The sequence below is a fragment of the Diaphorina citri genome, unplaced genomic scaffold (assembly GCF_000475195.1).
Source record: "Diaphorina citri unplaced genomic scaffold, Diaci psyllid genome assembly version 1.1 scaffold1082, whole genome shotgun sequence".
Classification (NCBI taxonomy): Eukaryota; Metazoa; Arthropoda; class Insecta; order Hemiptera; family Psyllidae; genus Diaphorina; species Diaphorina citri.
In genome coordinates, this window is record NW_007378511.1 from 115,328 (window position 1) to 143,105 (window position 27,778).

General features: G+C 38.6%; 1 protein-coding gene across 1 annotated transcript; it reads right to left on the reverse strand.

Moving 5' to 3' along the window:
- LOC103514108 lies at nt 1-27,778 on the reverse strand (the record flags this gene model as incomplete). Its single annotated transcript, XM_026827158.1, has 5 exons — nt 27,764-27,778; nt 27,543-27,580; nt 10,838-11,187; nt 841-1,003; nt 1-498 (listed from the first exon to the last, which is right to left on the reverse strand). Coding segments are annotated over exons 2-5 (1,032 nt in total), but the record flags the coding sequence as incomplete, so codon positions are not given.

Consider the following 27,778-nt stretch of genomic DNA (forward strand, 5'->3'; position numbering starts at 1 on the left):
TTGTTGGGGGGCAGACCAGCTACGAGTTTGTTGCTGAGGAGCAGACCAGGATTGTTTGCTAGGAGCAGGGGCTGGGGCAGGTGCTGCAGACTTGGAAGGCGCTGACTTGGCAGCTGGGACTGAGTTGAACTTGTCTGTCTTCCAGTAGATGCTTGGGTCTTCTCTGTATTGACCATCATCGTAGTCAGCATTCTGTAGGGCATTCTCATTGACTAGGGTTGGTGGAGGGACATCAATACCGGTACCAGCGGGTTCGAACCCACGCTTGGTGGCACCGTATTCGACTTCCCTAACTTTTCCTTCAGCGTCAACATAACCGTACTTGCCATACACTTCACCGTTGGTGTATTTGGTTTCGATCTTGAAGGAGCCGTCAGCATTTTCATACCCGTAACTATAGGAGCCATCATCATTCTGTCTGTTGATCTGCTTGAGGATAGGGACGGGAGTGGTGGAGGGTTGCTGACTCCATACCACCGCGAAGAAGAGGGTGAAAATCTGAAACATTGAAAACAGAAAAGATGACATTAATCCAATTTGAATCAACAAACTAACGTATTATTCTCGACATCATCTACTCTCAGGAAAGTGTCCTCAATTTCCAATCTTATCAAATTGAACACCGGTGGTTATAAAAACTCTAAGACAGTCTACAGAGTCCACACATCACTCGTGTGCAAAATGGACATACGTATTATTCTCGACATCATCTACTCTCAGGAAAGTGTCCTCAATTTCCAATCTTATCAAATTGAACACCGGTGGTTATAAAAACTCCCATCTACTAAAATCGGTGGTATTCGGACTCCTCATTCCGATGACCAAACCTAATGACCACACCATAAGCACAGGTACTATTTGAACAGCAGACCAGCTACGAGTTTGTTGCTGAGGAGCAGACCAGGATTGTTTGCTAGGAGCAGGAGCTGGGGCAGGTGCAGCTGATTTGGAAGGCGCTGACTTGGCAGCTGGGACTGAGTTGAACTTGTCTGTCTTCCAGTAGATGCTTGGGTCTTCTCTGTATTGACCATCATCGTAGTCAGCATTCTGTAGGGCATTCTCATTGACTAGGGTTGGTGGAGGGACATCAATACCGGTACCAGCGGGTTCGAACCCACGCTTGGTGGCACCGTATTCGACTTCCCTAACTTTTCCTTCAGCGTCAACATAACCGTACTTGCCATACACTTCACCGTTGGTGTATTTGGTTTCGATCTTGAAGGAGCCGTCAGCATTTTCATACCCGTAACTATAGGAGCCATCATCATTCTGTCTGTTGATCTGCTTGAGGATAGGGACGGGAGTGGTGGAGGGTTGCTGACTCCATACCACCGCGAAGAAGAGGGTGAAAATCTGAAACATTGAAAACAGAAAAGATGACATTAATCCAATTTGAATCAACAAACTAATAAGACAGTCTACAGAGTCCACACATCACTCGTGTGCAAAATGGACATACGTATTATTCTCGACATCATCTACTCTCAGGAAAGTGTCCTCAATTTCCAATCTTATCAAATTGAACACCGGTGGTTATAAAAACTCCCATCTACTAAAATCGGTGGTATTCGGACTCCTCATTCCGATGACCAAACCTAATGACCACACCATAAGCACAGGTACTATTTGAACTAATTTATCGATTGTCTAATTGTACGTGTCCTACTCACAAGGCCATCCTACTTTATACTGAGGATATTGTGTCATAGGATATCGGTAAATTTGATTCAAAGTTCGGTCTAGGATTATGTAAGTGAATTGTTTCAATGATATGATGGTTTTATTAATATTATGATTATTTATTATAGTTATTATGTTATTAATATTTACTTTGTCTAGTGCGGACATGACTATATTTCATCAGTTGGTAGTTCGCCCTGCATAGTTATGAAGTTATGATTTTTCTTTTTCCTTTTTATACATACCTAGGTATACATATTTGTGTATACTATCTCAATACAACTGATCTAATTTCTAGTGGTCTCTGCGTCCTAGGTTCTTAGGTATACGAGTAGGTACCAAAATAGGTAGATAGTCCACCTGTGTGGCTGAGTGATTGAGAGCATTAGATTATCGACTCTCAGCCCCTCCAGATAGAGTGTCGAATCTCAGAGCCTGTGGACGCATATTTTCTACCCATGCAAACTTTTCCGTTTCCGGATAAGAATAGAATAGAATATACCTTGTTTATCCTGCCAGAATGAGACTGAAAAGTCCCTTTACTCCCGCAGTCTAAACAAGGTCTTATTTATTTATTATAGTTATTATGATATTAATATTTACTTTGTCTAGTGCGGACATGACCATATTTCATAATTTGGTAGTTCGCCCTGCATAGTTAATGAAGTTATGATCATATTCTGGTGACCTCGTCTGGTGCTAATTGAATTTCAAGAAGCTCCATATAACTAATACTAGTAGCACTATCTTCATAATGCACTTCATTATGAATGAAGTTATGATCAAATTAGTGACCTCGTCTGGTGCTAATTGAATTTCAAGAAGCTCCATATAACTAATACTAGTAGCACTATCTTCATAATGCACTTCATTATGAGGTTATGATTATGACACACAGACACATACTGAATTTTTGGCAGCTAATTGATACTGTTCAGTGTATGAGTACCTAACCAAACTGCGTTTAGAATCTTTAGGTAACTGAAATGCATATGACCCTGTATGTATCAAACTTCTTCCTGTGAATAAAGGTCAAACTATTTTCTCCTGGGATCATTTCACGATTCAATAATTTTCCACAGAAAACTTCTGCAGTAATTTGGTGCCTACACCTAAGCCTTTAGGAAAATTCGTATTTTCTGTTCGCAATTTTCAGGTGGTAATGGTGGAAAATACGGAAATGGTACATGGTACAATGCCAGGCAATGTTCCCCTGTACCATACGACTGATATATCTTTAGTAAGGTAGGTATTTCTTGGTTATTTTCAACTAAAATCACTCTTTCCCAACAGATACAGTAAAAGTTCCTTTACCTACAGCAATAAAAGCGAATATATCAAACTTCTTCCTGTGAATAAAGGTCAAACTATTTTCTCCTGGGATCATTTCACGATTCAATAATTTTCCACAGAAAACTTCTGCAGTAATTTGGTGCCTACACCTAAGCCTTTGGGAAAATTCGTATTTTCTGTTCGCAATTTTCAGGTGGTAATGGTGGAGAATATGGATATGGTACATGGTAACATGGTACAATGCCAGGCAATGTTCCCCTGTACCATTTCCCTATTCCCCACCACTACCAAGAGGAAACTTGCGAAAGGAAAATACGCGTGAGTTAGTAAGGTATTTCTTGGTTATTTTCAACTAAAATCACTCTTTCCCAACAGATACAGTAAAAGTTCCTTTACCTACAGCAATAAAAGCGAACACACAGCGACTCCCACAAACACTACATCTGATAGCCCTTTGACAAAGCAATACTCGGGAGCAGAATGCCCAGTGATTAACTGGATTACGACTATAACCTTCTTCAACAGAGTTATTGGCATTCCACAGCATTAGTTTAGCCATTGTTTATTGCCCATACACAGCGACTCCCACAAACAGTACATCTGATAGCCCTTTGACAAAGCAATACTCGGGAGCAGAATGTCCAGTGATTAACTGGATTACGACTATAACCTTCTTCAACAGAGTTATTGGCATTCCACAGCATTAGTTTAGCCATTGTTTATTGCCCATTAACGACTGTGTGCATGTGATCATGTAAAAATATCAATAACAGCTCCTTATAGTAATGTATCTGCCACTTAATGTGTGTGCTGAACGGACCAAGGTTCTCGCTCCAAATACATTTCTTCTGTGTGATTATCAGATAAAAATCACTGCAGAAAACTATTAAACCTACTGTGTGTCTGTGACAGAAATAGACACAATGGATTAATGATTGCCTTGTTTAACGTTACTTTTATGGCAGAGGTCCACAGTCTGTTTTAACTAAAGTCCTAGGTCCTGGACTGTCCAGAGAATAACAGATACCAGCTAGTGGGGCAAAATATATGTAACTATCCAACTCTTTGACAAAACGCTCGAGGCCTTATTTTTGACAAAGAGGAGAAAAATTGATATTTTTTACACAACCTATTGAAAATCTTTAATATTTATCTATCAGCTGATGTTTGTTATTCGTTGTTTTGCTGTTGGGCGGAAAATGGAAGGAGAAATTGACAGGAAAAGAACTTAAGAAAGAAGAAAACTTGGAATGCTGACAAAAAACAATCAAGAGTAATGTATCTGCCACTTACTGTGTGTGCTGAACGGACCAAGGTTCTCGCTCCAAACACATTTCTTCTGTGTGATTATCAGATAAAAATCACTGCAGAAAACTATTAAACCTACTGTGTGTCTGTGGCAGAAATAGACACAATGGATTAATGTTTACCTTATTGAACATTATCTAAATATCTAATCTTATGGCGATGGCGGAGGCCCACAGCTTTACCTAAAGGCCTAGACTATCTCCTAGAGGATAACAGACACCAGCTAATGGGGCAAAATATTGAAGCTATGTAGATATCCAACTCTTTGCTGTTGTAGATAGTACAACTGATCAAGATCATCTTGCTAAGCGATCAAAATGTATTATTTCTTTGACAAAAACTTTAGTTTCTGACAAAGAGGGAAAAAACTCTATTTTTTGTACAACCTTTTGAAAAACTTTAATATTTATCTACCTACTGTTTGTTATTCGTTGTTGATGGTAATGACTGTTCGAGTGTGAACAAAGGCGTTTGTAATGTGGTGACTTAGTATTGAAGCATTGATAGATACCTACCTATTGGATTGGTACATATTGTAGGTACTTATTCAAGCTAGGGGTGAATATATGGGGTGATTGACTATCTACGTAGATTCTTATTCTACAAGGCGTAAACAGTCATGATTTTCGTGACGTTACAATAATTCTAATTTTCACAGCTCCATCAAAGCAAGAACAATTGGCGAGAGTGAGTTTCAATCGAAATTTCCAACTCTGTCAAATGCCCTTATATGGAAACAGAGAACAACTTTTACATTGGGGAAATAATCCTTGTGGACTATACATTCATGACATAGAGTTGATTTAATTTAAAGAATACCTAACACTATGTTTTTAGAGCAAAGACAACCTCAAAAATACCCTATAGGTATTTTGGAAAATATTCTACCCAGGTCTCACAGTTTGAAATTGGGCTAATATCTTCCAAGTACGAGAGGACCGGTTATTAATCCATGTAGGTATACAATGTATATACTATACATAATGTATTACCTACTCTAGTTATAAAGACAGATAGCCAGACAGACACCCAAACTTCACGTCGGTCCCGTCATATTGAGGCCTTAATTAGAATCATTGAGATTAGGAATAACTGAACAATACTAAAGCTTAATTAAAACCAGACGAGACTAGGGTAATTCAAACTTGATTATACAAATAAAAGTCATAATTAATCTCCTAATTAGGTAAGTAACTCTCAAACCCAACCGAATTCCAAGACAAACCCAACGGAAATTTCGATACAAATCCACATTGGATAAAATTTCGGATGACATAATATTCCGGTCTATATTCCCAGGGTTGAAGCTTCAAATTAGAATCATTGATTACAAAATCAGATAATAATTGTTCTATTAATCTATTTAAGTCAACCTTGATCTAGGGTTCTAGTTGGCGATGGTATGTGTATCAGAACTATTCCGTGTGATGGAACATGTTTTTACTGTCAGACATAAACCAGTTCCAATTTTCCACAGTAGGAAATTTTAGCTACTTGTACACTTGCGGCATATTTGCTAGGTTCAAGCAGGTTCATGATCAGGACATAATTGAAGTTCAAACATGCACGAGGCAATTCCAGAAACACCCCACGCTGTAAACTCTTTTAAGTTTTTAACACGAAAAATTCGTAGGCATTTCTTTTTTAAGAGGTTTTTGATAGAGAGAACTGTAATTTTCTAGGGTCTTATCGTCCCGAAAACGGCGAGGGGGTAGCCAAGCTAACTAACTAGATTGGTGAAATTCGTGTCTGATTGATAGAATACGGAATAGTTTAAAACCAGATAGATTCTGGTACACTATTAATGTTCAAAGTTAAAGCTGGCCAGCCTAGTTAGCTTAGTTGGTAGTGCGTCTGCCTTGTAAGGGCTAGGCCGCGGGTTCGATTCCCGCCCGGGGCGGATTTTATCCTGATGGGATAATGTTCGTTCTCGGAACGGCTGGCTTTCTCCTATCCTGTCTTCCTTCTCTCTCCGATTTCGGGACGATAAGACCCTAGAGTTACAGTTCCCTCTGTCAAACCTCTTAAAAAAAAAAAAAAAAAAAAAAAAAAAAAAAAAAAAAAAAAAAAACAAAAAAACAAAACTCTTTTTCTTTACTAAATTTTTCGCTGTCACAGTCCAACCAAATTTTGTTTCGCAAATTTTCTTTGGCAGTTAGTTGCTCTCTAACTTTTTACGGTACTTTTTACTCCAATTATTTTTTTACTTAAATTACTTTCCGCTTATTTTTTTCCAAACTAAAATTTTTCTTTCATTTAATTTTTCGTTGGTAGTTTCGAGCAGCTGTGCATCAACTACGCCAACGAACACCTGCAGTACTACTTCAACCAGCACGTGTTTCAATACGAACAGGAAGAATACAACAAGGAGGGTATTCGTTGGCGCCATATTGAATTCTCGGACAATACGCTGTGTCTGCAGCTGGTCGAGGGGAAACCCAATGGTCTCCTGTGTGTTCTGGATGATCAAGCCAAGTAAGTTTTGAATAGAATAGAATAGAATAGAATAAGGAGGGAATTCGTTGGCGCCATATTGAATTCTCGGACAATACGCTGTGTCTGCAGCTGGTCGAGGTCCCGCGCTGGCATTGAATTGTTTATAGGCACTTGACTATGTTTATTAGAATAAATGGTTCAATGCTACAAGCATTTTTTATCAAACCAATATCGTTAACAATGACATTACACATGTAAAGATCAATGCGGGGGAGCTTACATACACAACTGTTCCCAAACTGTCTTCTGTTCCGAAATGGATAAGTCGATTTTTAAGTGACAAACAGATTAAATGGTGGATTAAAGTAAGTTTTAAGATTAGAGATAAAGTACTCAACTTAAAAGTACCTACTATGAAGGTACGAGGTGTTTCAACCAAAATCAGATAGGAAATCTGCTATAGTTCTACATATTTTATTACATAAACCTATAAACTGCCAAAGGGGAATAAGATTGTTTGCCTTAGCCCTTAGCATAGGACAGCCCCTCACTCTCCGACAGACAGACCGTGAGCCTACTTCATAGTCACTATTGGTTCATTAATGAATCTTTAAGTTAATAATCGTGGAAAATCTGTATTTAGTTGATTGTCAATTGTTTTGGACACTTGACGAAAGATATACGAATCGCCTTTGAAGAAGCACCTAAAGGCTAATTCAATTGGTATTTCCTATTTAATTTGTAATTCCTATTTCCTATAATGTAGCTTCAGTTACATGAGATAGAGGCCGAATTAGATACTAAACGACTGATATCTTTAATTATCCAAAATGACTAATGTATTGTTAATGATGCGGATGTTAATGTGTATCTTGATCTTGAGCATATGAATTAGAATAGAAGAATCTTTATCTTGATATCTTTATCTTGATCAAGAGCCATTATTTTGTCGCGTGCATTCGTGCAGTTATCCATGAGTTGATCTACATTATTTAAATAACTTCAATGGGTTATTCAATCAAAGGAATTTTCTTTATTTGATGCCTTTGATTCGTACGGAGACAGGAATCCATTTAGGTAATAAAAGTGTTGATGGATTGGATTTTCGTCAGCGCGCGGCGCGCCGTCGCGTCGCGTGATGTAGTGTAGGATTCTACTATTCCCACGACGCGTGGCTCGTCGAACTACGGACGAGACTCGCCGCGCCACGCGCCGTGGGAACAAGGCTTTATACTAAACCGATCAAGCAAGGGTAGAACTATGGACCTGGGTTAAGTAGGATTCTATAGTGATCTAAGTCACTATAGTGGATGTGTCATGAACACCATACCGTCCAATTGTTTTAAAATTTAAATCTTGATATAGTATTATTACTCGTACACATTTTCTTATTGTGGTTTTTAGTGTTTGATTTATTATAAATAGAATTTAAATGATATCAGAGGCAAATTAAGAACAAAAAAAAAGACAATGTTGATCTTTTGTGCTCAATTCACTAACACCTACCTCTGGCACATTAGAATTCTACCTAATTACTCGTGTTCTAGTATTGTCGACGTTATTTTCAAACAAAGTTGATAAATAACTAACAGTAATAAGATTCTAGATCTAGAGAGACAGGTTTCGGCTCTACAGCGAATCACTGAACTTTGATGTCAAATTCTCAAACAAATTTAAAAATCCACGCCTTGGTCTTGTTAGGAATATTGTGGAACCCACGCCCTTCTGAGAGCCAGGTGTGAGTACTCCAGTTTCCTTCTAAGACAAGAATCCCCCAAGGGAAGGAAAATCGATTGATCTCTTGCATCACTATAATTATTTCACCCTATAAATACTACTCAATTAATCTCCTAATTAGGTAAGTAACTCTCAAACCCAACCGAATTCCAAGACAAACCCAACCGAAAATTTCGATACAAATCCACATTGGATGAAATTTCGATTTCCTAGTGACATAATATTCCGGTCTATATTCCCAGGGTTGAAGCTTCAAATTAGAATCATTGATTACAAAATCAGATAATTGTTCTATTAATCTATTTATAGAGATGGGAAAAGAACGTACGAACGAACTGTAGGAACTTGTTCTTTGAAAAAGTTCGTTCCTGAACGGAACTGTTCTTTCTGAACGAGTCAACCTTGATCTAGGGTTCTAGTTGGCGATGGTATGTGTATCAGAACTATTCCGTGTGATGGACTAATTATGAATTTCATCATCCAATTTGTGTTTGATATAATGTCGGAATACGTGTTGGCAGTCGCTATGTGCACCGCACACCTAAGGTGACTATTTATCTGCGAATCTTTACAAGCTACGCCATCCTCTACCTCTACTGGTGCTGGCCAATGGCTTGTATGGGGTGGTTTCAGAACTGAGTCGATTTTGTTGGATTTGTTTAGTTCACATAGATATTATGGTGCTGGCCAATGGCTTGTATGGGGTGGTTTCAGAACTGAGTCGATTTTGTTGGATTTGTTTAGTTCACATAGATATTATTCCAAAATAAATATTACGTACACATGCCTACTTACCTACCTTGTTCCAATAACACACACATATTCTTTATCGATAGAAAAGAACTTGGATAATAAAAGCTAGAGTGGCTAGAGTTTACGTTGATGAAACAATCGTCCACAATCACCCTGTTGACTTTATTGCACCTAGTGTTAAAATAATAAGCTGTAAACTTTACACATCTGACATAGATTTACTTGGTTTATTTTTTTTATTATTATTATTATTTTTTTTTTTTTTCATAAATCTCAGAAATGTGAATGAAATATTTACAGTACAGTAATTTACAAGAAAAACATACCAAGAAGAATCATTTTCTAAATAATTATTCATTCATACAAATACCTACACACTAGCGTTCAGTATCTTTATGAAATGTAAAACACAAACACAGACAATGTTTGTTCCAAGTTTCGCAATGAATGTTAAATATGAAGTTCTCAAGATTTTTATGATTTTTAATTGCTCTCTTCTAATTGTTTGTGGTCAACAACTAAGATTCTTCCATAATTATCACAAAATATGTGACTAGGATTTCTGCAACAGTAAAAATAGCTTCTGAAAAGCAACCAGTATGCCATCAATATGTGCTCAATGCATCCAGATTCTAGACCAATTCATTTAGGTACTCCAATACTTGGGTAGGTATAGGGACCTAACTTCAACTCCAAGCGGTGGGAATGCTTCCTTGATGTTGTTACAGTTTGGATGACTAAGAATGATTATGTATTTACAGAATGAATCATACAGCCTTTACTGATTTATCCATTGTAGCTGATACTGTAAGACCCAGACGCCAGGTCAAAGTTCTTGGCAGGATGTCCCAAGAATAGATTGGGATCAACAGCCTGTTGTTGTGGGGCAGCCCATTGTTGGACTGGTGCTTGCCAGGATGGTTGTTGGGGTTGAGCCCAAGATCTTTGTTGTTGGGGTGGAGCCCATGATCTCTGTTGTTGGGGTGCAAATAGGGGTTGTGGTGCTTCCCATAGGCTTTGTTGAGGGGCTTGCCATGAGGGCACAGGTTGAGGAGCAAAGTTCCAGTTCTGTTGAGGGGCAACATTCCAGTTCTGTGCTGGTTGTTGGGGAGCAGACCAGAGAGACAGGTTTCGGCTCTACAGCGAACCACTGAAGTTTGATGTCAAATTCTCAAACAAATTCAAAATTCCACGCCTTGGTCTTGTTAGGAAAATTGTGGAACCCACGCCCTTCTGAGAGCCAGGTGTGAGTACTCCAATTTCCTTCTAAGACAAGAATCCCCCAAGGGAAGGAAAATCGATTGATGTCTTGCTTAACTATAATTATTTCACCCTATAAATACTACTCCCAATGTAATTACTCTGTTATTTTCTATTAGAATCAAGTGATTCGCCTTGAAATAATGGAAAATATGAGATACTAGCTGAATTCCGTCGCTTCGCTCCGGAATCCTGCTAGTTCATCCCGAGGCATGGCCAAACTTGTGGAAAAGGCATGGCCGAACTTGTGGAAAATAATAAAAAATACGGTCGCGCTGCGCGCTCCCTATTAGCTGCATAGTTATCAAACTAAAAACATAAACGAAACTCAAAAGCTGGGACTGAGTTGAACTTGTCTGTCTTCCAGTAGATGCTTGGGTCTTCTCTGTATTGACCATCATCGTAGTCAGCATTCTGTAGGGCATTCTCATTGACTAGGGTTGGTGGAGGGACATCAATACCGGTACCAGCGGGTTCGAACCCACGCTTGGGGGCACCGTATTCGACTTCCCTACCTTTTCCTTCAGCGTCAACATAACCGTACTTGCCATACACTTCACCGTTGGTGTATTTGGTTTCGATCTTGAAGGAGCCGTCAGCATTTTCATACCCGTAACTATAGGAGCCATCATCATTCTGTCTGTTGATCTGCTTGAGGATAGGGACGGGAGTGGTGGAGGGTTGCTGACTCCATACCACCGCGAAGAAGAGGGTGAAAATCTGAAACATTGAAAACAGAAAAGATGACATTAATCCAATTTGAATCAACAAACTAATAAGACAGTCTACAGAGTCCACACATCACTCGTGTGCAAAATGGACATACGTATTATTCTCGACATCATCTACTCTCAGGAAAGTGTCCTCAATTTCCAATCTTATCAAATTGAACACCGGTGGTTATAAAAACTCCCATCTACTAAAATCGGTGGTATTCGGACTCCTCATTCCGATGACCAAACCTAATGACCACACCATAAGCACAGGTACTATTTGAACTAATTTATCGATTGTCTAATTGTACGTGTCCTACTCACAAGGCCATCCTACTTTATACTGAGGATATTGTGTCATAGGATATCGGTAAATTTGATTCAAAGTTCGGTCTAGGATTATGTAAGTGAATTGTTTCAATGATATGATGGTTTTATTAATATTATGATTATTTATTATAGTTATTATGTTATTAATATTTACTTTGTCTAGTGCGGACATGACTATATTTCATCAGTTGGTAGTTCGCCCTGCATAGTTATGAAGTTATGATCAAGTTAGTGACCTCGTCTGGTGCTAATTGAATTTCAAGAAGCTCCATATAACTAATACTAGTAGCACTATGTTCATAATGCACTTCATTATGAGGTTATGATTATGACACACAGACACATACTGAATTTTTGGCTGCTAATTGATACTGTTCAGGGTATGAGTACCTAACCAAACTGCGTTTAGAATCTTTAGGTAACTGAAATACATATGACCCTGTATGTATCAAACTTCTTCCTGTGAATAAAGGTCAAACTATTTTCTCCTGGGATCATTTCACGATTCAATAATTTTCCACAGAAAACTTCTGCAGTAATTTGGTGCCTACACCACACCTAAGCCTTTAGGAAAATTCGTATTTTCTGTTCGCAATTTTCAGGTGGTAATGGTGGAAAATACGGATATGGTACATGGTACAATGCCAGGCAATGTTCCCCTGTACCATTTCCCTATTCCCCACCACTACCAAGAGGAAACTTGCGAAAGGAAAATACGCAGTTGGAGTTGAACAAAATGGTTATGTAAAATGATTTGAATTCCATTTCCTGTGTACCGCTAATAAAGTCAACTTTTCACCTCCGCTCCTTGACCGGACGGGTCATCACACCTCCAATAAATAATTTATAATAAATAATTTATCATCAACACCTCCAGTGAAATGTAACAACCTTCAGCCAGATCCAACTATAGAAATGAGATTGTTGTTGGGGTGTTCATTCACAGTTCATAGAATACGAGTATATAGGTACATAGTATTATACATAGATAGGGTAAGTGTACCTACCATTTATTCGCCCACTTAAAAAACGTACCATTTATTGGCCCACCTGCCCACATATATTTTTCTAATTTTTGTTTTTATGACTACAGACCTTCAGCCAGATCCAACTATAGAAATGGGATTGTTGTTGGGGTGTTCATTCATAGTCCATAGAATACGAGTAGGTACATAGTATTATACATACTTAGATATTAGTGTTCAGAATCATAGGTATTAACATAGACACAGATTCGTCCCATCTAATTTTAAAACCCTCGCTATCCAGTAAACACAGAAGCTAGATCTGAACTGACATTACATAATGTCCAACCAGACAATATACGGCTGTTTTCATTCTCTTCCTTTGTCTCCTCTGTCTTTGATTCCCTCTCCTCTCTCGTCTTTCTCTCTCTCTCCCTACCTGCCTTCCACCATCTCTCTCTCTTTCTTTGTTTCCCTCTCCTCTCTCTCTCCTTTCCCCTCTCTACCTACTTACCCTCCACCATCTCTCTTTGTTTCCCTCCCCACTCTCTTTATTCTTTCTCTCCTTCCCTCTTTGCCCTTCCCGTCTCTCTCTTTCTCCCTATCCCTTGACTCTCTCTCTCTTTGTCTCCAATGTATGGAATGAGATCTCTAACAACAGCTTGTCTTCATTTCGTCTCATGTTACGTATTTCATTAAAAACAGGGATTGCAGAATCCAGGTCTCTTTGTTTCCCTCCCCACTCTTTCTTTCTCTCCTTCCCTCTCTTTGCCCTTCTGGTCTCTCTCTTTCTCCCTATCCCTTGACTCTCTCTCTCTCTCTCTTTGTCTCCAGTGTATGGAATGAGATCTCTAACAACAGCTTGTCTTCATTTCGTCTCATGTTACGTATTTCATTAAAAAGTGCTTCAAATTCGAGCCTCAACTGACTTCTTTAATACCTGTGCTTCAAATCTTGAGTAACAGAAGAGATGACCTTGTGAATTAATGAGCAGATCTTATTGTAACGACCTTGTTATTTCTATCTGCACTCTGCACGGTCTCAATTTCAGACAATTATGATCCCATTGGTCCAATATCCAGAATATCCTTCTACTATGTCAAATTACCCTTTGACCTTTAAAATGCAATATGATGAGTAAGAGAGAGCTAGAGGGAGTGGAGGGATAGAAGGGGGAGGGAGGGAGGGAGAGAGACGAGGGAGAAAGAGAGAGAGGGGGGCAGAGGGGTGGATAGAGAAAGGAGTAATATTAAGAAAGAGCGAGAGGAGAAAGAGAGCGTGGGGAGAGAGAGAGACCTCAATAATGAGTTTTAGGAACTAGGAAAGTACTGCAGCGAGCGTAAAAAGGAGTAATAAGAGAGGGGGGAGGATAGGGAGAGGAAGAGGGAAAGAGATAGAGAGAGAGAGAGAGAGAGAGAGAAGAGGATGATAATGAGAAGGAAAAGGAGAAAGATAGCAAGTGATGCGAGAAGTAGGTCAAAAAGGCTTGAGCGAGCAATGTGCTATGGAAACACAAAACGTACAACTAGGCGAGGATCATCAAATTAATGTTTCCTCGAATAGATTCGACAGCAAGGACAGCTCTGCACACTAGCCCATTCTTACTCCTCATGATATCTCCTAAATCTGTCATTCAAGTTGAAATCTGAGCCCAACGCCTGTAGGCTATGACCCATATCCCATATCGATATTGTGCGAGTATTGGGCTTTTGTAAAGCCAGGCCTTATTTGGGATTTGTTCCCGGAATTCACAATCAAACGTATCACAATCCCGGGGTCACTCAGAGGACCCAAGTTGTCTATGCCCATTATTCAAGTTGAAATCTGGGGCCATTTTGTCCTTTGAGGAAGATCCTTTGGGGAAGATTGTCCAAAAAAATGATTGTCCGAACAGTTCTGAAAAAGTTCACAAACTGACATAACATTTCCTGTGAATGCCTTTGAAGAAAGGCAAGTTGTGGAGAAACTTGGGAATTCATCCTGGTTTATTACAGAAATTCCAGATACCACCACATTTTCTATGCTATAAGTGCCCTAAAATGCCATAGAATTAGAAGTATTTACCACTGGGAAAAAAAAAACGGATTGAAATTTTCGACGTCTTCCGGATCGCTCGACCCTGTGTCTTTTGGGGAGGCTCGTCGGCTCGGATTGGATCACACAGTAGAATAATTGCAAAAGTGCATGTTTTCCTAAGATAATAGGACGAGAAGAGCTTAGGTTTTTGTAAGCGTAACAGAGCACAAACACTTACAGTTCATTGGTCCATTATGCATTAGCCTTCATACGGCCTCTTCCGTGCTTCAAAATGGTCAACATGCCCGAAATTTGGACATTACAGTGTCTTTGTGGTTCGTCCATCAAAATACGTTAAGGTCCATGGAAGTTTAGACATTACAGTGTACTACAGTCTGAGACAAAGTTTCCCGAGATGTACCTAGTACCTATCTACAGAAAACCTAGTGCTATAAAATATTCAATCTAGGTACATTGAAGTTTTTAAAGGTCATAGAAAATTCACAGACTAACGATAGTAGCAAAAAGATTTGTCAAGATGTTGCTACCTAGTCCAAGGGGCACTCCTCAGCATCTCAAAGCATTACTTGAAACTGATGATTTAGGAGGAAAATAGTTATCAACCCATCTGCATCACAGTCGAACAATATCAGCACTGTTGTGGGATCATCAGAAAGAAATCGACCTTCTTCCTTCTCAAACCATGATCTGGCACAACGATAGTAGCAAAAAGATTTGTCAAGATGTTGCTACCTAGTCCAAGAGGCACTCCTCAGAATCTCAAAGCATTACATGAAACTGATGATTTAGGAGGAAAATAGTTATCAACCCATCTGCATCACAGTCGAACAATATCAGCACTGTTGTGACATCATCAGAAAGAAATCGACCTTCTTCCTTCTCAAACCATGATCTGACAACTTTGTATATCCCTGTGCCAAGAAGGTGTGAAACTATAAGGTCCCATTGTACCGAGGGACTAAACAGGTCGGGAGTATTGTTAGGAATCAATATGGTGTAATACTTTGAAGCATTCACTGTGATATAAACTGAAATTGTGTCCGCTCCCCCTTGCTCCTCTCTTCCCTATCGAGCTTTTTAATGGTTGCCTGTGAGTTTCCAGTGTATGTAACATTCGGACAAGTTCAGAACAGTAAAGGTGCTGGTAGGATTGTCAGCCATTTCACAATGTTCAGATTATTTAGATTAGAACAGCTTTGATTGGAAATGGGTGTGACAGATGAAAAGGAGAGAAAAAGTGGGTAAAAAATAAATAGATTTAAAAAATAAACTTAAAACAATAAAATAAAAGTACAATAATTATCCTAAATGACGATTACAGGTACCTAATGAATTCGATTGTTAGGAATGCATCAGTTTTTTAACAAAAGCAGAGACTTGAATGAACCCCTTGTAGTGAATAACAATCGGAATGAGAATGGGGAATGTTCGGGTCATCTTTCTACCCTCATTCAACTGGAACTCGAGTTAACCTGTCCAAACAAATACAAACCCCTGGAATAGGGGAATAATTAATTAACCAATGATATGGGACAGCTCGGAACTGTCTTGGAAGGGTATACTTTCTACAATCCTCGGTGTAATAAATTTCTCAGGTTCAACATGCTTGACAATTACACCACTGTGCTGTGAATAGACCAGGGGACATGAGGTGTGCTGATTGGGGAGGTCACACACGGGCGGTAGAAACTCTCATCACCAAATTTTTCAACTAGATAAACAGATGAGTAATAAATGTTTTATATTCATCAAATTTTGGTCTCGTGTCAAAAAACGTAAACACTGCGAGAAGATGCTCCCATCACTTTGGCTGTTGATGCTTAAGTCGACATTCATCAACAGATCACAGCTTGTTTTGGAATCAAGTGAATCTCATAATATCGGCAGTGAAAATCTGATAATATCAAGATCTAACTTTATCCTATATTTGTGAATCATGACAAACATGATTCTGACAGAACAGAATTGCAGATGTACTTGGACACCCACACAGAGAACTTTCTGTACCTTTTTCAATCCCCTGTTCAAAATACTGTAAGAAATACATGACAACCCAAACCCAGTGCTGCTATCAAAACTAGCTCAGCATTTCCAATAAGACATTCCAGAGCTCGGAGCCATTTCAGGTAAAATGCGTTTCTCCTGTCATAATAATCATTTTTTTGTCTTCGATATACATTTTTTTTCCTACATTATAAACCCCCGAGGGAGAATATTTGAACAAATTTAATCAAAATATACCTTACACATCTGCACATCGTGCATGGTGTATCTTGTATCATAATACTCGTATGCATATTAATGTACTGCGCCGCTGCTCCTTGTTACGTGAATAACATGTCAATCTACATATTCATATTGGTTATGTGAAAAACTAATGTGCTTTCACAACTTTTGATGAATGCAAGTTCCCATTGGAGTGGCATAGAATATAGAACTCGTTAATAGGATATACGATATATCGTGAAAAAGTTTCCCGATTCCTATCTATGTATTACTGCCCACAATGCATATAAGGCCGTAGATAAATTGAAGTTATCAGTATTCTACATAGAATTAGATATGCATCCTAATCCTCAAATTTACATGAATAATCAGTTTACTCAGTTTCATAATGGTATATGATTTGTAGTCTTAATTCAAATCGTACTCAATCTTGTAAGGATTCCTCGGAAGTTATTCCTTGTTAGCACTCACGAACAGTTGATCAAAATACAGGCGAGATTGAATTCAATTGATAATGTTTCCAGAGGTTCTAGTTTTCGAGCAATTGTCACTTTCTGAGCAAACATACTCTGAGCATGACGGAGATCTTATCGGAAATCAAGATTGTTTTTCACACTTGGCGGCTTCGCTTTGTACTGTCACATCTCTGTAGGAACAAAAACATTGCCATGTTCTTTTGATATCGAGTACTGTTCCCATCTCAAGAGTGTCTAAGACAATAAACAATCAGATGGAGTGATAATTCCCAAGTAGGTATGGTCCAATCATCCGATGTGATGATGTTACCTTTTTGTGAAATCCTCTGATCAGATATTTATGACGTTCCAGCTTTTCCCAATATGTCCTCAGCTTCCAATATGTATCTGCTATCTTGGTTGTTATTTGTAATTTTTCTTCCAGTATTGAACTTGAGCGGTAAAACCGATTTCTTTATTTATTAGATCTTTCAGATGTCTGTTTGTATATCAAGATGTTCCTTCACACCTTGTACAAAAAAAAAAATTCTCATTCGACCGCCATAACTTTGAGTATAGTGTGATGATCATATGATTGATTAAGCTGATATAGGAACTGAAAAGGGGCTTGCGGGTGATAAGCACAGGTTCGAATCCTTTTGACACCAAGGATTTTCATGAGCTCATGAAATAGTTTACTCTCAAACTGTCGACCTTGGTCTGTTGTGATAACTTGAGGAACGCCAAACCTCGATATCCACCCTTCCATCAACTTCTTAGCTATCGTCTCGGCTGTGATTTCCTCGATGGGGACAACTTCAGGCCAACTACAGATTGAGTAGGGTACATAAGTACACAAAAAAACCCACTTTGAGGCTTAGATGAGTAGGGACAAACAGTCCTAACGGATGGATTCGGCTTCTAAGAATCTACGAGTAGGAGGGGTAGTTGGTATTCTTGAGACCGTGATCAAGTCGAACTTCGATGGTATTACACATATTTGTGGGAAAAACTGGCAGACTTAACCATATGCAGTTCATTTCTAATCAACTTCTATGGATTCTACATAGTAATTTAGTAAACACTGCTACATAAACGCAGCACCTGGCAAACCCAGCACTCGCCAATGCCTCGAAACTCAGTAAACTCACTAAGCCGTGCAACTAGTTTCCTAGTATCTCCTGCACTGATAGACAAGCAGTCAGTACAGGTGTTTCAACCTGATGGTCATAATATTTCAGGAGATTTTTTCGCTTTAACTTCAGAAAAGCACAGTTAACACACGCGTTCACACGCCATATCTCCGGGAGTGAAAAGGGCGATGGAATACTTTTACATAATTTTGATGGTATTCTTACTCCTCATGATATCTCCAGCTTATACCATGTCTCTAGCTACTAAATCTGTCATTCAAGTTGAAATCTGAGCCCAACGCCTGTAGGCTATGACCCATATCGATATTGTGCGAGTATTGGGCTTTTGTAAAGCCAGGCCTTATTTAGGATTTGTTCCCGGAATTCACTATCAAACGTATCACAATCCCGGGGGTCATCAACTCATGCATGGATTAAATGAAAATGGAATCATTACTGTAATGGAAAATGTTTTTTTTTTTTTTTTTTTTTTTTTTTTTTTTTTTTTTTTTTGGGGGGTTTTTTTGAATGTTTTTTTTTACAAGCATGGATGATGATGGTGATAATGCAACGTGTATTTGTGCTGGGCATGCTACGACCATGCTATGGCTGGTCAAAGGGAGAGAGTTTTCCACATTTCTCTTGTGGTAATGTTGTGTAAGTTCAGGAGTAAGTAGAAGTAGAAGGTATATGTATTAGGCATTGAGAATGTTTTCCATTTGCTGCAAGCTTTCCTTTGATGCCGAAAGAAAATACACTTCGATCATTTGAAAAAGGAAATTATCGAGTTCCGTCTAACCAATATCTTAGAAATGGATGAGAAATTGAGAAAGGGATAGAGAGTGAGAGAGATGAAGGAGCGTTCAATGTATGACAAACAGAGATAAATATATATTTTTCCATCATCTAAAGATGCAACAAAGGATCCCCCCAAAACAACAACAATGAAATGATTGCCTCGAATGTATTGCTCTCGTCCACACACGGTCTTTTGCTTTGTTTGGAATAACTTTTCTATTTGAACACCACTACACCACAGAATCTACAGAAGCGGTGAAAAGCAAGCGTAACGTAGACGGTATCTTGATTCATGTATGGAGATTAGAAAGCCTGCAAATACATACCATATTCCACCTTAAACTATGAACATTCGCTTGAATGGGACAGTGGACAGTTTTTACTTTCTTTTCTTAGGTGTTGTTTTCAAGATACGTGCATATTACTTTCAAGTACCTACTCACTAGAAAATAGCACCTGATATACACGCCACTGGAATGACTGGGAGGTACTCCACACACGGTCTTTTGCTTTGTTCGGAATAACTTTTCTATTTGAACACCACAGAATCTACAGAAGCGGTGAAAAGCAAGCGTAATGTAGACGGTATCTTGATTCATGTATGGAGATTAGAAAGCCTGAAAATACATACCATATTCCACCTTAAACTATGAACATTCGCTTGGATGGGACTGGACAGTTTTTACTTTCTTTTCTTAGGTGTTATTTTCAAGATACGTGCATATTACTTTCAAGTACCTACTCACTAGAAAATAGCACCTGATATACACGCCACTGGAATGACTGGGAGGTAAGAAAATACACTTCGATCATTTGAAAAAGGAAATTATCGAGTTCCGTCTAACTCTAACCAATATCTTAGAAATGGATAGAGAGTGAGAGAGATGAAGGAGCGTTCAATGTATGACAAACAGAGATAAATATATATATTTTTCCATCATCTAAAGATGCGACAAAGGATCCCCCCAAAACAACAACAATGAAATGATTGCCTCGAATGTATTGCTCTCCCTATACCTCTCTCTTCCTCTCCCTAAACCCTCTATCCCTTCCCCTCTCTTCCTCTCCCTAAACCCTCTACATCTCCAGAGCATCTCTGTGAAATATTCAGTACCCCTCCCCGGGTCCTGGGATGACATATTTTATGATATCTGAATCAATAGAGGCCTCTATCAATACGCTTGACACAGGCCTAGCTGACTTGTTGTTTTGAGGGATGATACCTCCCCTTCCAATAAATTTTAAATGGAATCATACAATAACTCCTGTGATGTCCTCTATGTGTGTCCCGTTTGTGTTGACGATATTAGAAACGCGCTGATGTGTGCGACATACAAAAGCGGGGTTAGAGAATCTCATGGTAGAAGAGGACATAGGAGCATCACAAGTAAAAATTGTATGAGGATAGTAGGAGCATCATAGGTGAAACTTTTAGGATAATAGGAGAATTATAAATGAAACTATTGGGATAGTTGACGCTTGAAGGAGTCATTTCACGCCAGAAGGTTTCAGGATTGTCAATCCAATAGAGAATCCCATAGATACTGACAATAGAATCCATAGATACTGTAAGCCAAATGAAAATACTGCTCAGGTTAGGAGGGGGAATCATTTTATGATTGGTTGCTCAGTTTCCTAGTCGGACAGTCAAGCTTACTAGACAACAGCCTTGTTCACCTATGCTTACTGAGGCAAAGAAGTGTTCATACGTCGAGAGCGAACCTTGCTACGTCACGAAGCGAAAAAAGAAAGTGAGCACAATGTCAGGAGGTAAAAAACAGGGTAGAGGAAAAGCGAGGGCAGAAAGGGAAGAGAGGCAAAAGGGTAAAGAGGCACTGAAAGGGTAAAACGAAGAGAGGATAGAGAGAAAGTGTAGGTACCTACAGTTCACGGAGAGAAGGAAGCAAAGGAGGATACAGGAAAAGTAACTAAGATATACTCATTACTCGTAGTTATAGAAGGGAAGAGAAGGATAGAGGCACAGAGAGTGGGAGAGAAGAGTAGGTACATGTAAGTAAAATAGCAGGGGTTCCAAACTAGGGGAAAGGGGCCGCCCCAGGAGGTGCAAGTTATCTACAATAAAGGCTCCGAAAATTATTTTCGGACTCATTTTCACTTCATTTGTTTTCCGTTCTGTTGAAGCTATTCATCAATTTCTAAAAGTCTTGGTAGAATAGCCATAATTCGATGCCTTTCGTTTTCAGTGCGGATAGAATGATTGCAGTTCATTGTCCCTCAAATTATGTCCATCCAAGTCACGTCACGCGTCGTGACGTCCTGGAGCTTTCCTTCTTGAGTCATTTATTTAAGTCGTACAAAGTTGGCCCTGAAATCTAGGGGGCCAGTTCACGGAGAGAAGGAAGCAAAGGAGGATACAGGAAAAGTAACTAAGATATACTCATTACTCGTAGTTATAGAAGGGAAGAGAAGGATAGAGGCACAGAGAGTGGGAGAGAAGAGTAGGTACATGTAAGTAAAATAGCAGGGGTTCCAAACTAGGGGGAAGGGGCCGCCCCAGGAGGTGCAAGTTATCTACAATAAAGGCTCCGAAAATTATTTTCGGACTCATTTTCGCATCATTTGTTTTCCATTCTGTTGAAGCTATTCATCAATTTCTAAAAGTCTTGGTAGAATAGCCATAATTCGATGCCTTTCGTTTTCAGTGCGGATAGAATGATTGCAGTTCATTGTCCCTCAAATTATGTCCATCCAAGTCACGTCACGTCACGCGTCGTGACGTCCTGGAGCTTTCCTTCTTGAGTCATTTATTTAAGTCGTACAAAGTTGGCCCTGAAATCTAGGGGGCTAGAGCGATAGCAGACTTCGGATTCCCAGGCCAAATTAAGTTGAGTTGAGAACCACTGGTATACTAGGGAAGGAGAAGGACTGTTAAAAGTGAGGAGTAAAGGCAGAGAGATTGAAAAGGTAGGGAGAGAAGGACGTGGGGAATAAAAGGGAGTGGAGGGTTAGAAGAGAGGGGAAAAGAGTTTTCCAGCAAAAAAGTTACAAAGTTAGGTCGGAGCTGATGATTACTACGTACTAGGGAAGGAGGAGGACTGTTAAAAGTGAGGAGTAAAGGCAGAGAGATTGAAAAGGTAGGGAGAGAAGGACGTGGGGAGTAAAAGGGAGTGGAGGGTTAGAAGAGAGGGGAAAAGAGTTTTCCAGCAAAAAAGTTACAAAGTTAGGTCGGAGCTGATGATTACTACGTTTTCTACCGCTATTTTAGGGAGTGTTTGTGGGGAAGAGAGGGAGAAACGTCGAGGGGGGAAGAGTATACCCTTGAGGGAAAAAAATGTATTTCTCTGAATATGATTATCATTTTTTTCCTCCAGCAACTTTGTATATCCCTGTGCCAAGAAGGTATGAAACTGTAAGGTCCCATTGTACCGAGGGACTAAACAGGTCGGGAGTATTGTTAGGAATCAATATGGTGTAATACTTTGAAGCATTCCCCCCTTTACACTCTTTTGAGTCTTTTGCCACCCTGCTAAGCAAATGGTATTCAGGCTCGACCTTTTTTTTCGAGAGAAAGCTACATTTTCTCCACCGTTCGTTTTAAGTCTCCTTTTGTTCTTGTTTTCCTGTCTTTCTCTTTCTCCCTCTTGAAAATTTCACTTATTGATTTAACTCTCTCACTACCTCTTCCTCTCCTCTCCATTGGTTACCTCTCACTCTACACGGTATGTAATTTGAGGGAATATGTTTCTTTACCTTAAATATGTATGACGAGAAATGCAACATGGCCCCCACCCACTTCCTCAGACATCATGGGTGTATTCCGTACCTAGAGCTACGTTCGTTTTAACCACATCATTGGGTTTAGGTGTTTAGGTTTTATACGAGGAAACCCCAAGAGATTGGCCTATAAAAGGCAACCTACATATATCAATATCGATTTCTGTACATGAAAATATAATATACATTATCGATTTTTATGAAGACAGGCTGACGGATTAGCTGACGAATTGGATCGATTTAAACTCTGCAACGACATTTCATTTCTAATTAAAGGGTACATTTTTCTAGAAAGAGATTTTTTTTTTCTTTCCTTTTTTAATGTAGGTAATTTATGTAGAAGAAAGAATAGAAGGTACCTACCCATCCGGTGACTTTTGCTAGGGGAATTTTACTCACAAAGGTTGAACTTTGACTTGAAAAAGGTCAAGGAGACAAGACAGTCCTTGTGACATTGAACATGACAAGTTCACTTGTGAATTCTTCTTTTTCTTCGCCTTTTCCCGTGTACAGACGGGGTCGGCGTTTTTCGTCAGCTCCAGAAAGAGATTTTTTTCTTTCCTTTTTTAATGTAAGTAATTTATGTAGAAGAAAGAATAGGAAGGTATACCCATCCGGTGACTTTTGCAAGGGGAATTTCACTCACAAAGGTTGAACTTTGACTTGAAAAAGGTCAAGGAGACAAGACAGTCCTTGTGGCATTGAACATGACAAGTTCACTTGTGAATTCTTCTTTTTCTTCGCCTTTTCCCGTGTACAGACGGGGTCGGCGTTTTTCGTCAGCCTCTCAATCAGCCCTAATAACTAGGGTGATTGCTTTGGGCTGACATTTCGTTTTGGCTACGAATTTTGCGAATGGATGCCTTGCATACCCTCAACCTGTGCTATATTTCTTTAGCAAGAGGGAAATTCAGACTGGTCTACTCCCTGTTTAACGTCCCCCAGCCAGACAATCACTTATGAATTCTATGCGTGGAAAATTGGAAATATCTGACTTGATAATAATCTAAGGCTTTTCAACACAATGCTTTACGGAACTGATCCTTAGATTCCTTAGTAACATTACGCATTAGAAAATCACTTTTACCCTTAAAGGACTAAGGGCCTAAACAGAGTCGGGAGGCCATTCTTGTAGAACTACCTTTACTGCATTTCCTACACTGGATAAGCAAGTGCACCCATTTTATAATATATACGTAGGTAAAACAACTTTCTACCCCGCGTCACTTGAAATCGTATTGATTACAAAGTCAAGCAGATAATATTGCAAGTCGAGATTTTATTAAAAATCAGTCGGGTAGAAGAAGAGCTCACGATGCTGCAGAATCTTGGATTATGCATGCGTTCATATGAAACCTAACTGTACCCAATGATATGATAAAGTCATGATGATGGTGCAATATGGGGTTCCTTGAGTTCAAATTAAAGGGCCTTGAATTTGAAAAAAAGGCCCGATTAAAGGGCCTTGAAATTGAAAAAAGGCCTGATTAAAGGGCCTTGAAATTGGAAAAAAGGCCTGATTAAAGGGCCTTGAAATTGAAAAAAAGGCCCGATTAAAGGGCCTTGAAAACCCAGTAGGAGCCGCTCTTATGGAAATATTTTGTTTCACCACAAATCCCGAACGGTACGTCCGATTTTGATAAAATTTGGTAACTGAACACTGAACATTATTTATATCCCTAACTAATTTACACTTGTGGGAATCAAAAGAAGTTGAAAGTTGACCCGTTCCTCAATAAGTTTTTGAAAGAAGAACTCATTGTTTCCAAAGAATACCTATTATAGTTTACTATAGGATTTTTAAATCCACAAAATGGTGGTAGCTTAGAGATGTTGCTCAATGAATAATCTCATCTTTTTCTCTCCCAGAAATGATAATACCAATACTAATAATGAAAAGTAACAAAAAATGAATGATTTCTGTCATTTCTGCCTACCTGCTGCTTACACATATTTTATTTGCCACTTTTCCTGAGGGAAAGCGGAAAGCACAAAAAAACCTACGTACGTATTATAAAGCTATTTGAATAAATTCTAATAGAACAATAACTTTATAAATACGGAACTGTCCGACTTAATGTAATAGAAAGTCGTGTGATGTTCACACCAGATTTTTCCAATTTAAAAAATAAAGATTACCCTCATTTACTATTTTAACTTGAGGACTTTTAAGTGAGCTTTTTGAACGCTTTCGTCTGGAGCTAGAAACATTTGTAGTTGTGGACGATGGACGTTTGATGATGCAACTCGTACGTGGGTGGTGGTCACATGATTTTACTTTTGCAAGAGGTAAAAAAGAAAGTACATATTTGTAACTTAATTTCAAGTGTTTCAAATAAAAGAGTACTTGAAGTTCTAAAGCTCCATGTGTTATGTAAACTTCTGCGTAGTGCTTCTAGGACTCTGAAAACAGAATCTTCCATTCTTCACGACTTGGATTGGAACTTGCGTTTCAATCACGTTGTTTTCAGAATCTCGGACCATGCTGTAATCTGTAATAGAATTATTGTTTAGCAACCCTGCAACCCGACTAAGGCCAGCCAATCACCTGACGACAAGTACTCCTGATCAGCTCTATCTCATAGTGTGCGTGCTCATCAAATATCAGGTAGATCTGACAGACGGACCTTTTCAGCCGTACCTGTCAGGTCTATCGGATAGTGTATGAGCTCATCAGGTGTCAGGTGTACCTGTCAGGTCTACCTGATAGTGAGTGGCTGGCCTAAGGAATCAAAGAAGAGAACCCAAACTATTCGACACGTTTTATAGTTTTTTCTTCCTCCAAATACCTATACTTCTCTGTGTTGTGGTTTCATCATGGACTAGTGGTTGATTTTCAAGTCGGGGAACTCGGGGCTAACTGACTTTTTTTATTATACCTGTGCTTCAAATTCGAGCCTCAACTGACTTCTTTAATACCTGTGCTTCAAACCAGTGGTTCAGAAACAGTAATCCACTAATGGTGGATTTCACCAACGACTTGATGAGAGATTTAACTAATGGGAGAATTTCCAATGATAAAAAAGGAGTTTTTAACTATCCAAACAGGAGTTTTTAAAAATTCCTCCTTTTTGGATGAATAAAAACTATTTTTTGGATCATTAAAAACTCCTTTTTAGACTATTAAAATATCCTTCTTGGATGATTAAAAAGTCTCCCATTGGTTAAATCTCTCATTAAGTCAATGGTGAAATCCACCATAATTTAACTCATTTGCGCGCGCTGATCCCAAATGGGAACAAATATTTTTGGGATCAGTGGTAAGTTGTTATGACATATTTTTAATTTTAACCTAGCTCATTGTGTTCTATGGACCATTATCTTACAATAATCACTCAGTTTATCATTAATCACGCTTATCTCACGAGGGACATAACTACGGGATGGACATGTTACGCCATAGACCCGTAAATTCCGATAATAAGTATAACAGATCTTTCATGGCGCATGGCCACGTACGGCTGGGAAGAAGACCATCCCAAAATGACCCGCAAGACCTTTATCCGACTAACTCACCGCTTAGACCATCTCCGAACTATGTAGGTCTATGGCGGAAAAAGCTTTCGACTTTAGTCTTCGGACCGTCTTGTCTGAGAGACATAGGTCGGAGAGTAACTGGCCGACTTAGGTCGGAGAGTAACTGGACAGTATTGCTTTATTGTGGACACACTAAAGGTTTCGAATAACCTCTGAACTTTCAACTACCACCAAATAATTATGATGTTTATTTGAACAGGTGAACTATTAGTTCACCTTTTCTATTATTCTATTAGTTCAGTCAAGGGCTTGGGGCGAAAAATCAACGAAACGGCCGGGATGCTTCACCCTAACAGATAATCTAAATTTTTGACACTAAATTGTAAATTCTATGAATATGAAGAATGTGAAGAAAACCTAGACTGTCCTAGACATTGTGAATGAATTGCTTTTAAAATAATTTTTAAAAGAGCACCCAGTTGTAAACACGAGATATTTTAATTTAAATTCAACATAAATACCTAGTTAAAGAAGAAATGAAGACGTAAAAGCAAACAAAAGAAATCGCGGGAAGACAAAAATTCTGCTCATGAACTACCCATGAAAATTTTAAGATTAACCTAAATAATTAATTCGTTTAAATACCTAAATCTCCTCAAACAACAAATAAATAAATAAAAAATCATGCAAAAAAACAATTTGAAAATTAACTCCATTGAATTTTTAAAAGAAGAACAAAAAGATCTTAATCTTTTAATTCCTAATTTTTCAAAGAGCACCCAGTTGTAAACACGAGATATTTTAATTTAAATTCAACATAAATAGTTAAAGAAGAAATGAAGACGTAAAAGCAAACAAAAGAAATCGCTGGAAGACAAAAATTCTGCTCATGAGCTACCCATGAAAAATTTAAGATTAACCTAAAATAATTAATTCGTTTAAATACCTAAATCTCCTCAAACAACAAATAAATAAAAAAAATCATGCAAACAAACAATTTGAAAATTAACTCCATTGAATTTTTAAAAGAAGAACAAAAAGATCTTAATCTTTTAATTGGTTTGTTAAGAGGGCATTAGATTGAAAAATCACCCTTGACCTTTTCAGTAAAAATGTTGAACCTAAACGTTAAAAAAAAAAAATAATAATAATAATAATAAAAAATAAAAAAAATCAACAATGATTAAATATTTTTTTCGAACTTACCAAGTACTGTGCTGGCACCATGGTTGTGTCTAACGTATGTATAACTGCGTTAAGAGGGCATTAGTTTGAAAAATCACCCTTGACCTTTTCAGTAAAAATGTTGAACCTAAACATTAAAAAAAAAAAATAATAATAATAATAAAAAAAAAATCAACAATGATTAAATATTTTTTTCGAACTTACCAAGTACTGTGCTGGCACCATGGTTGTGTCTAACGTATGTATAACTGGCGCGC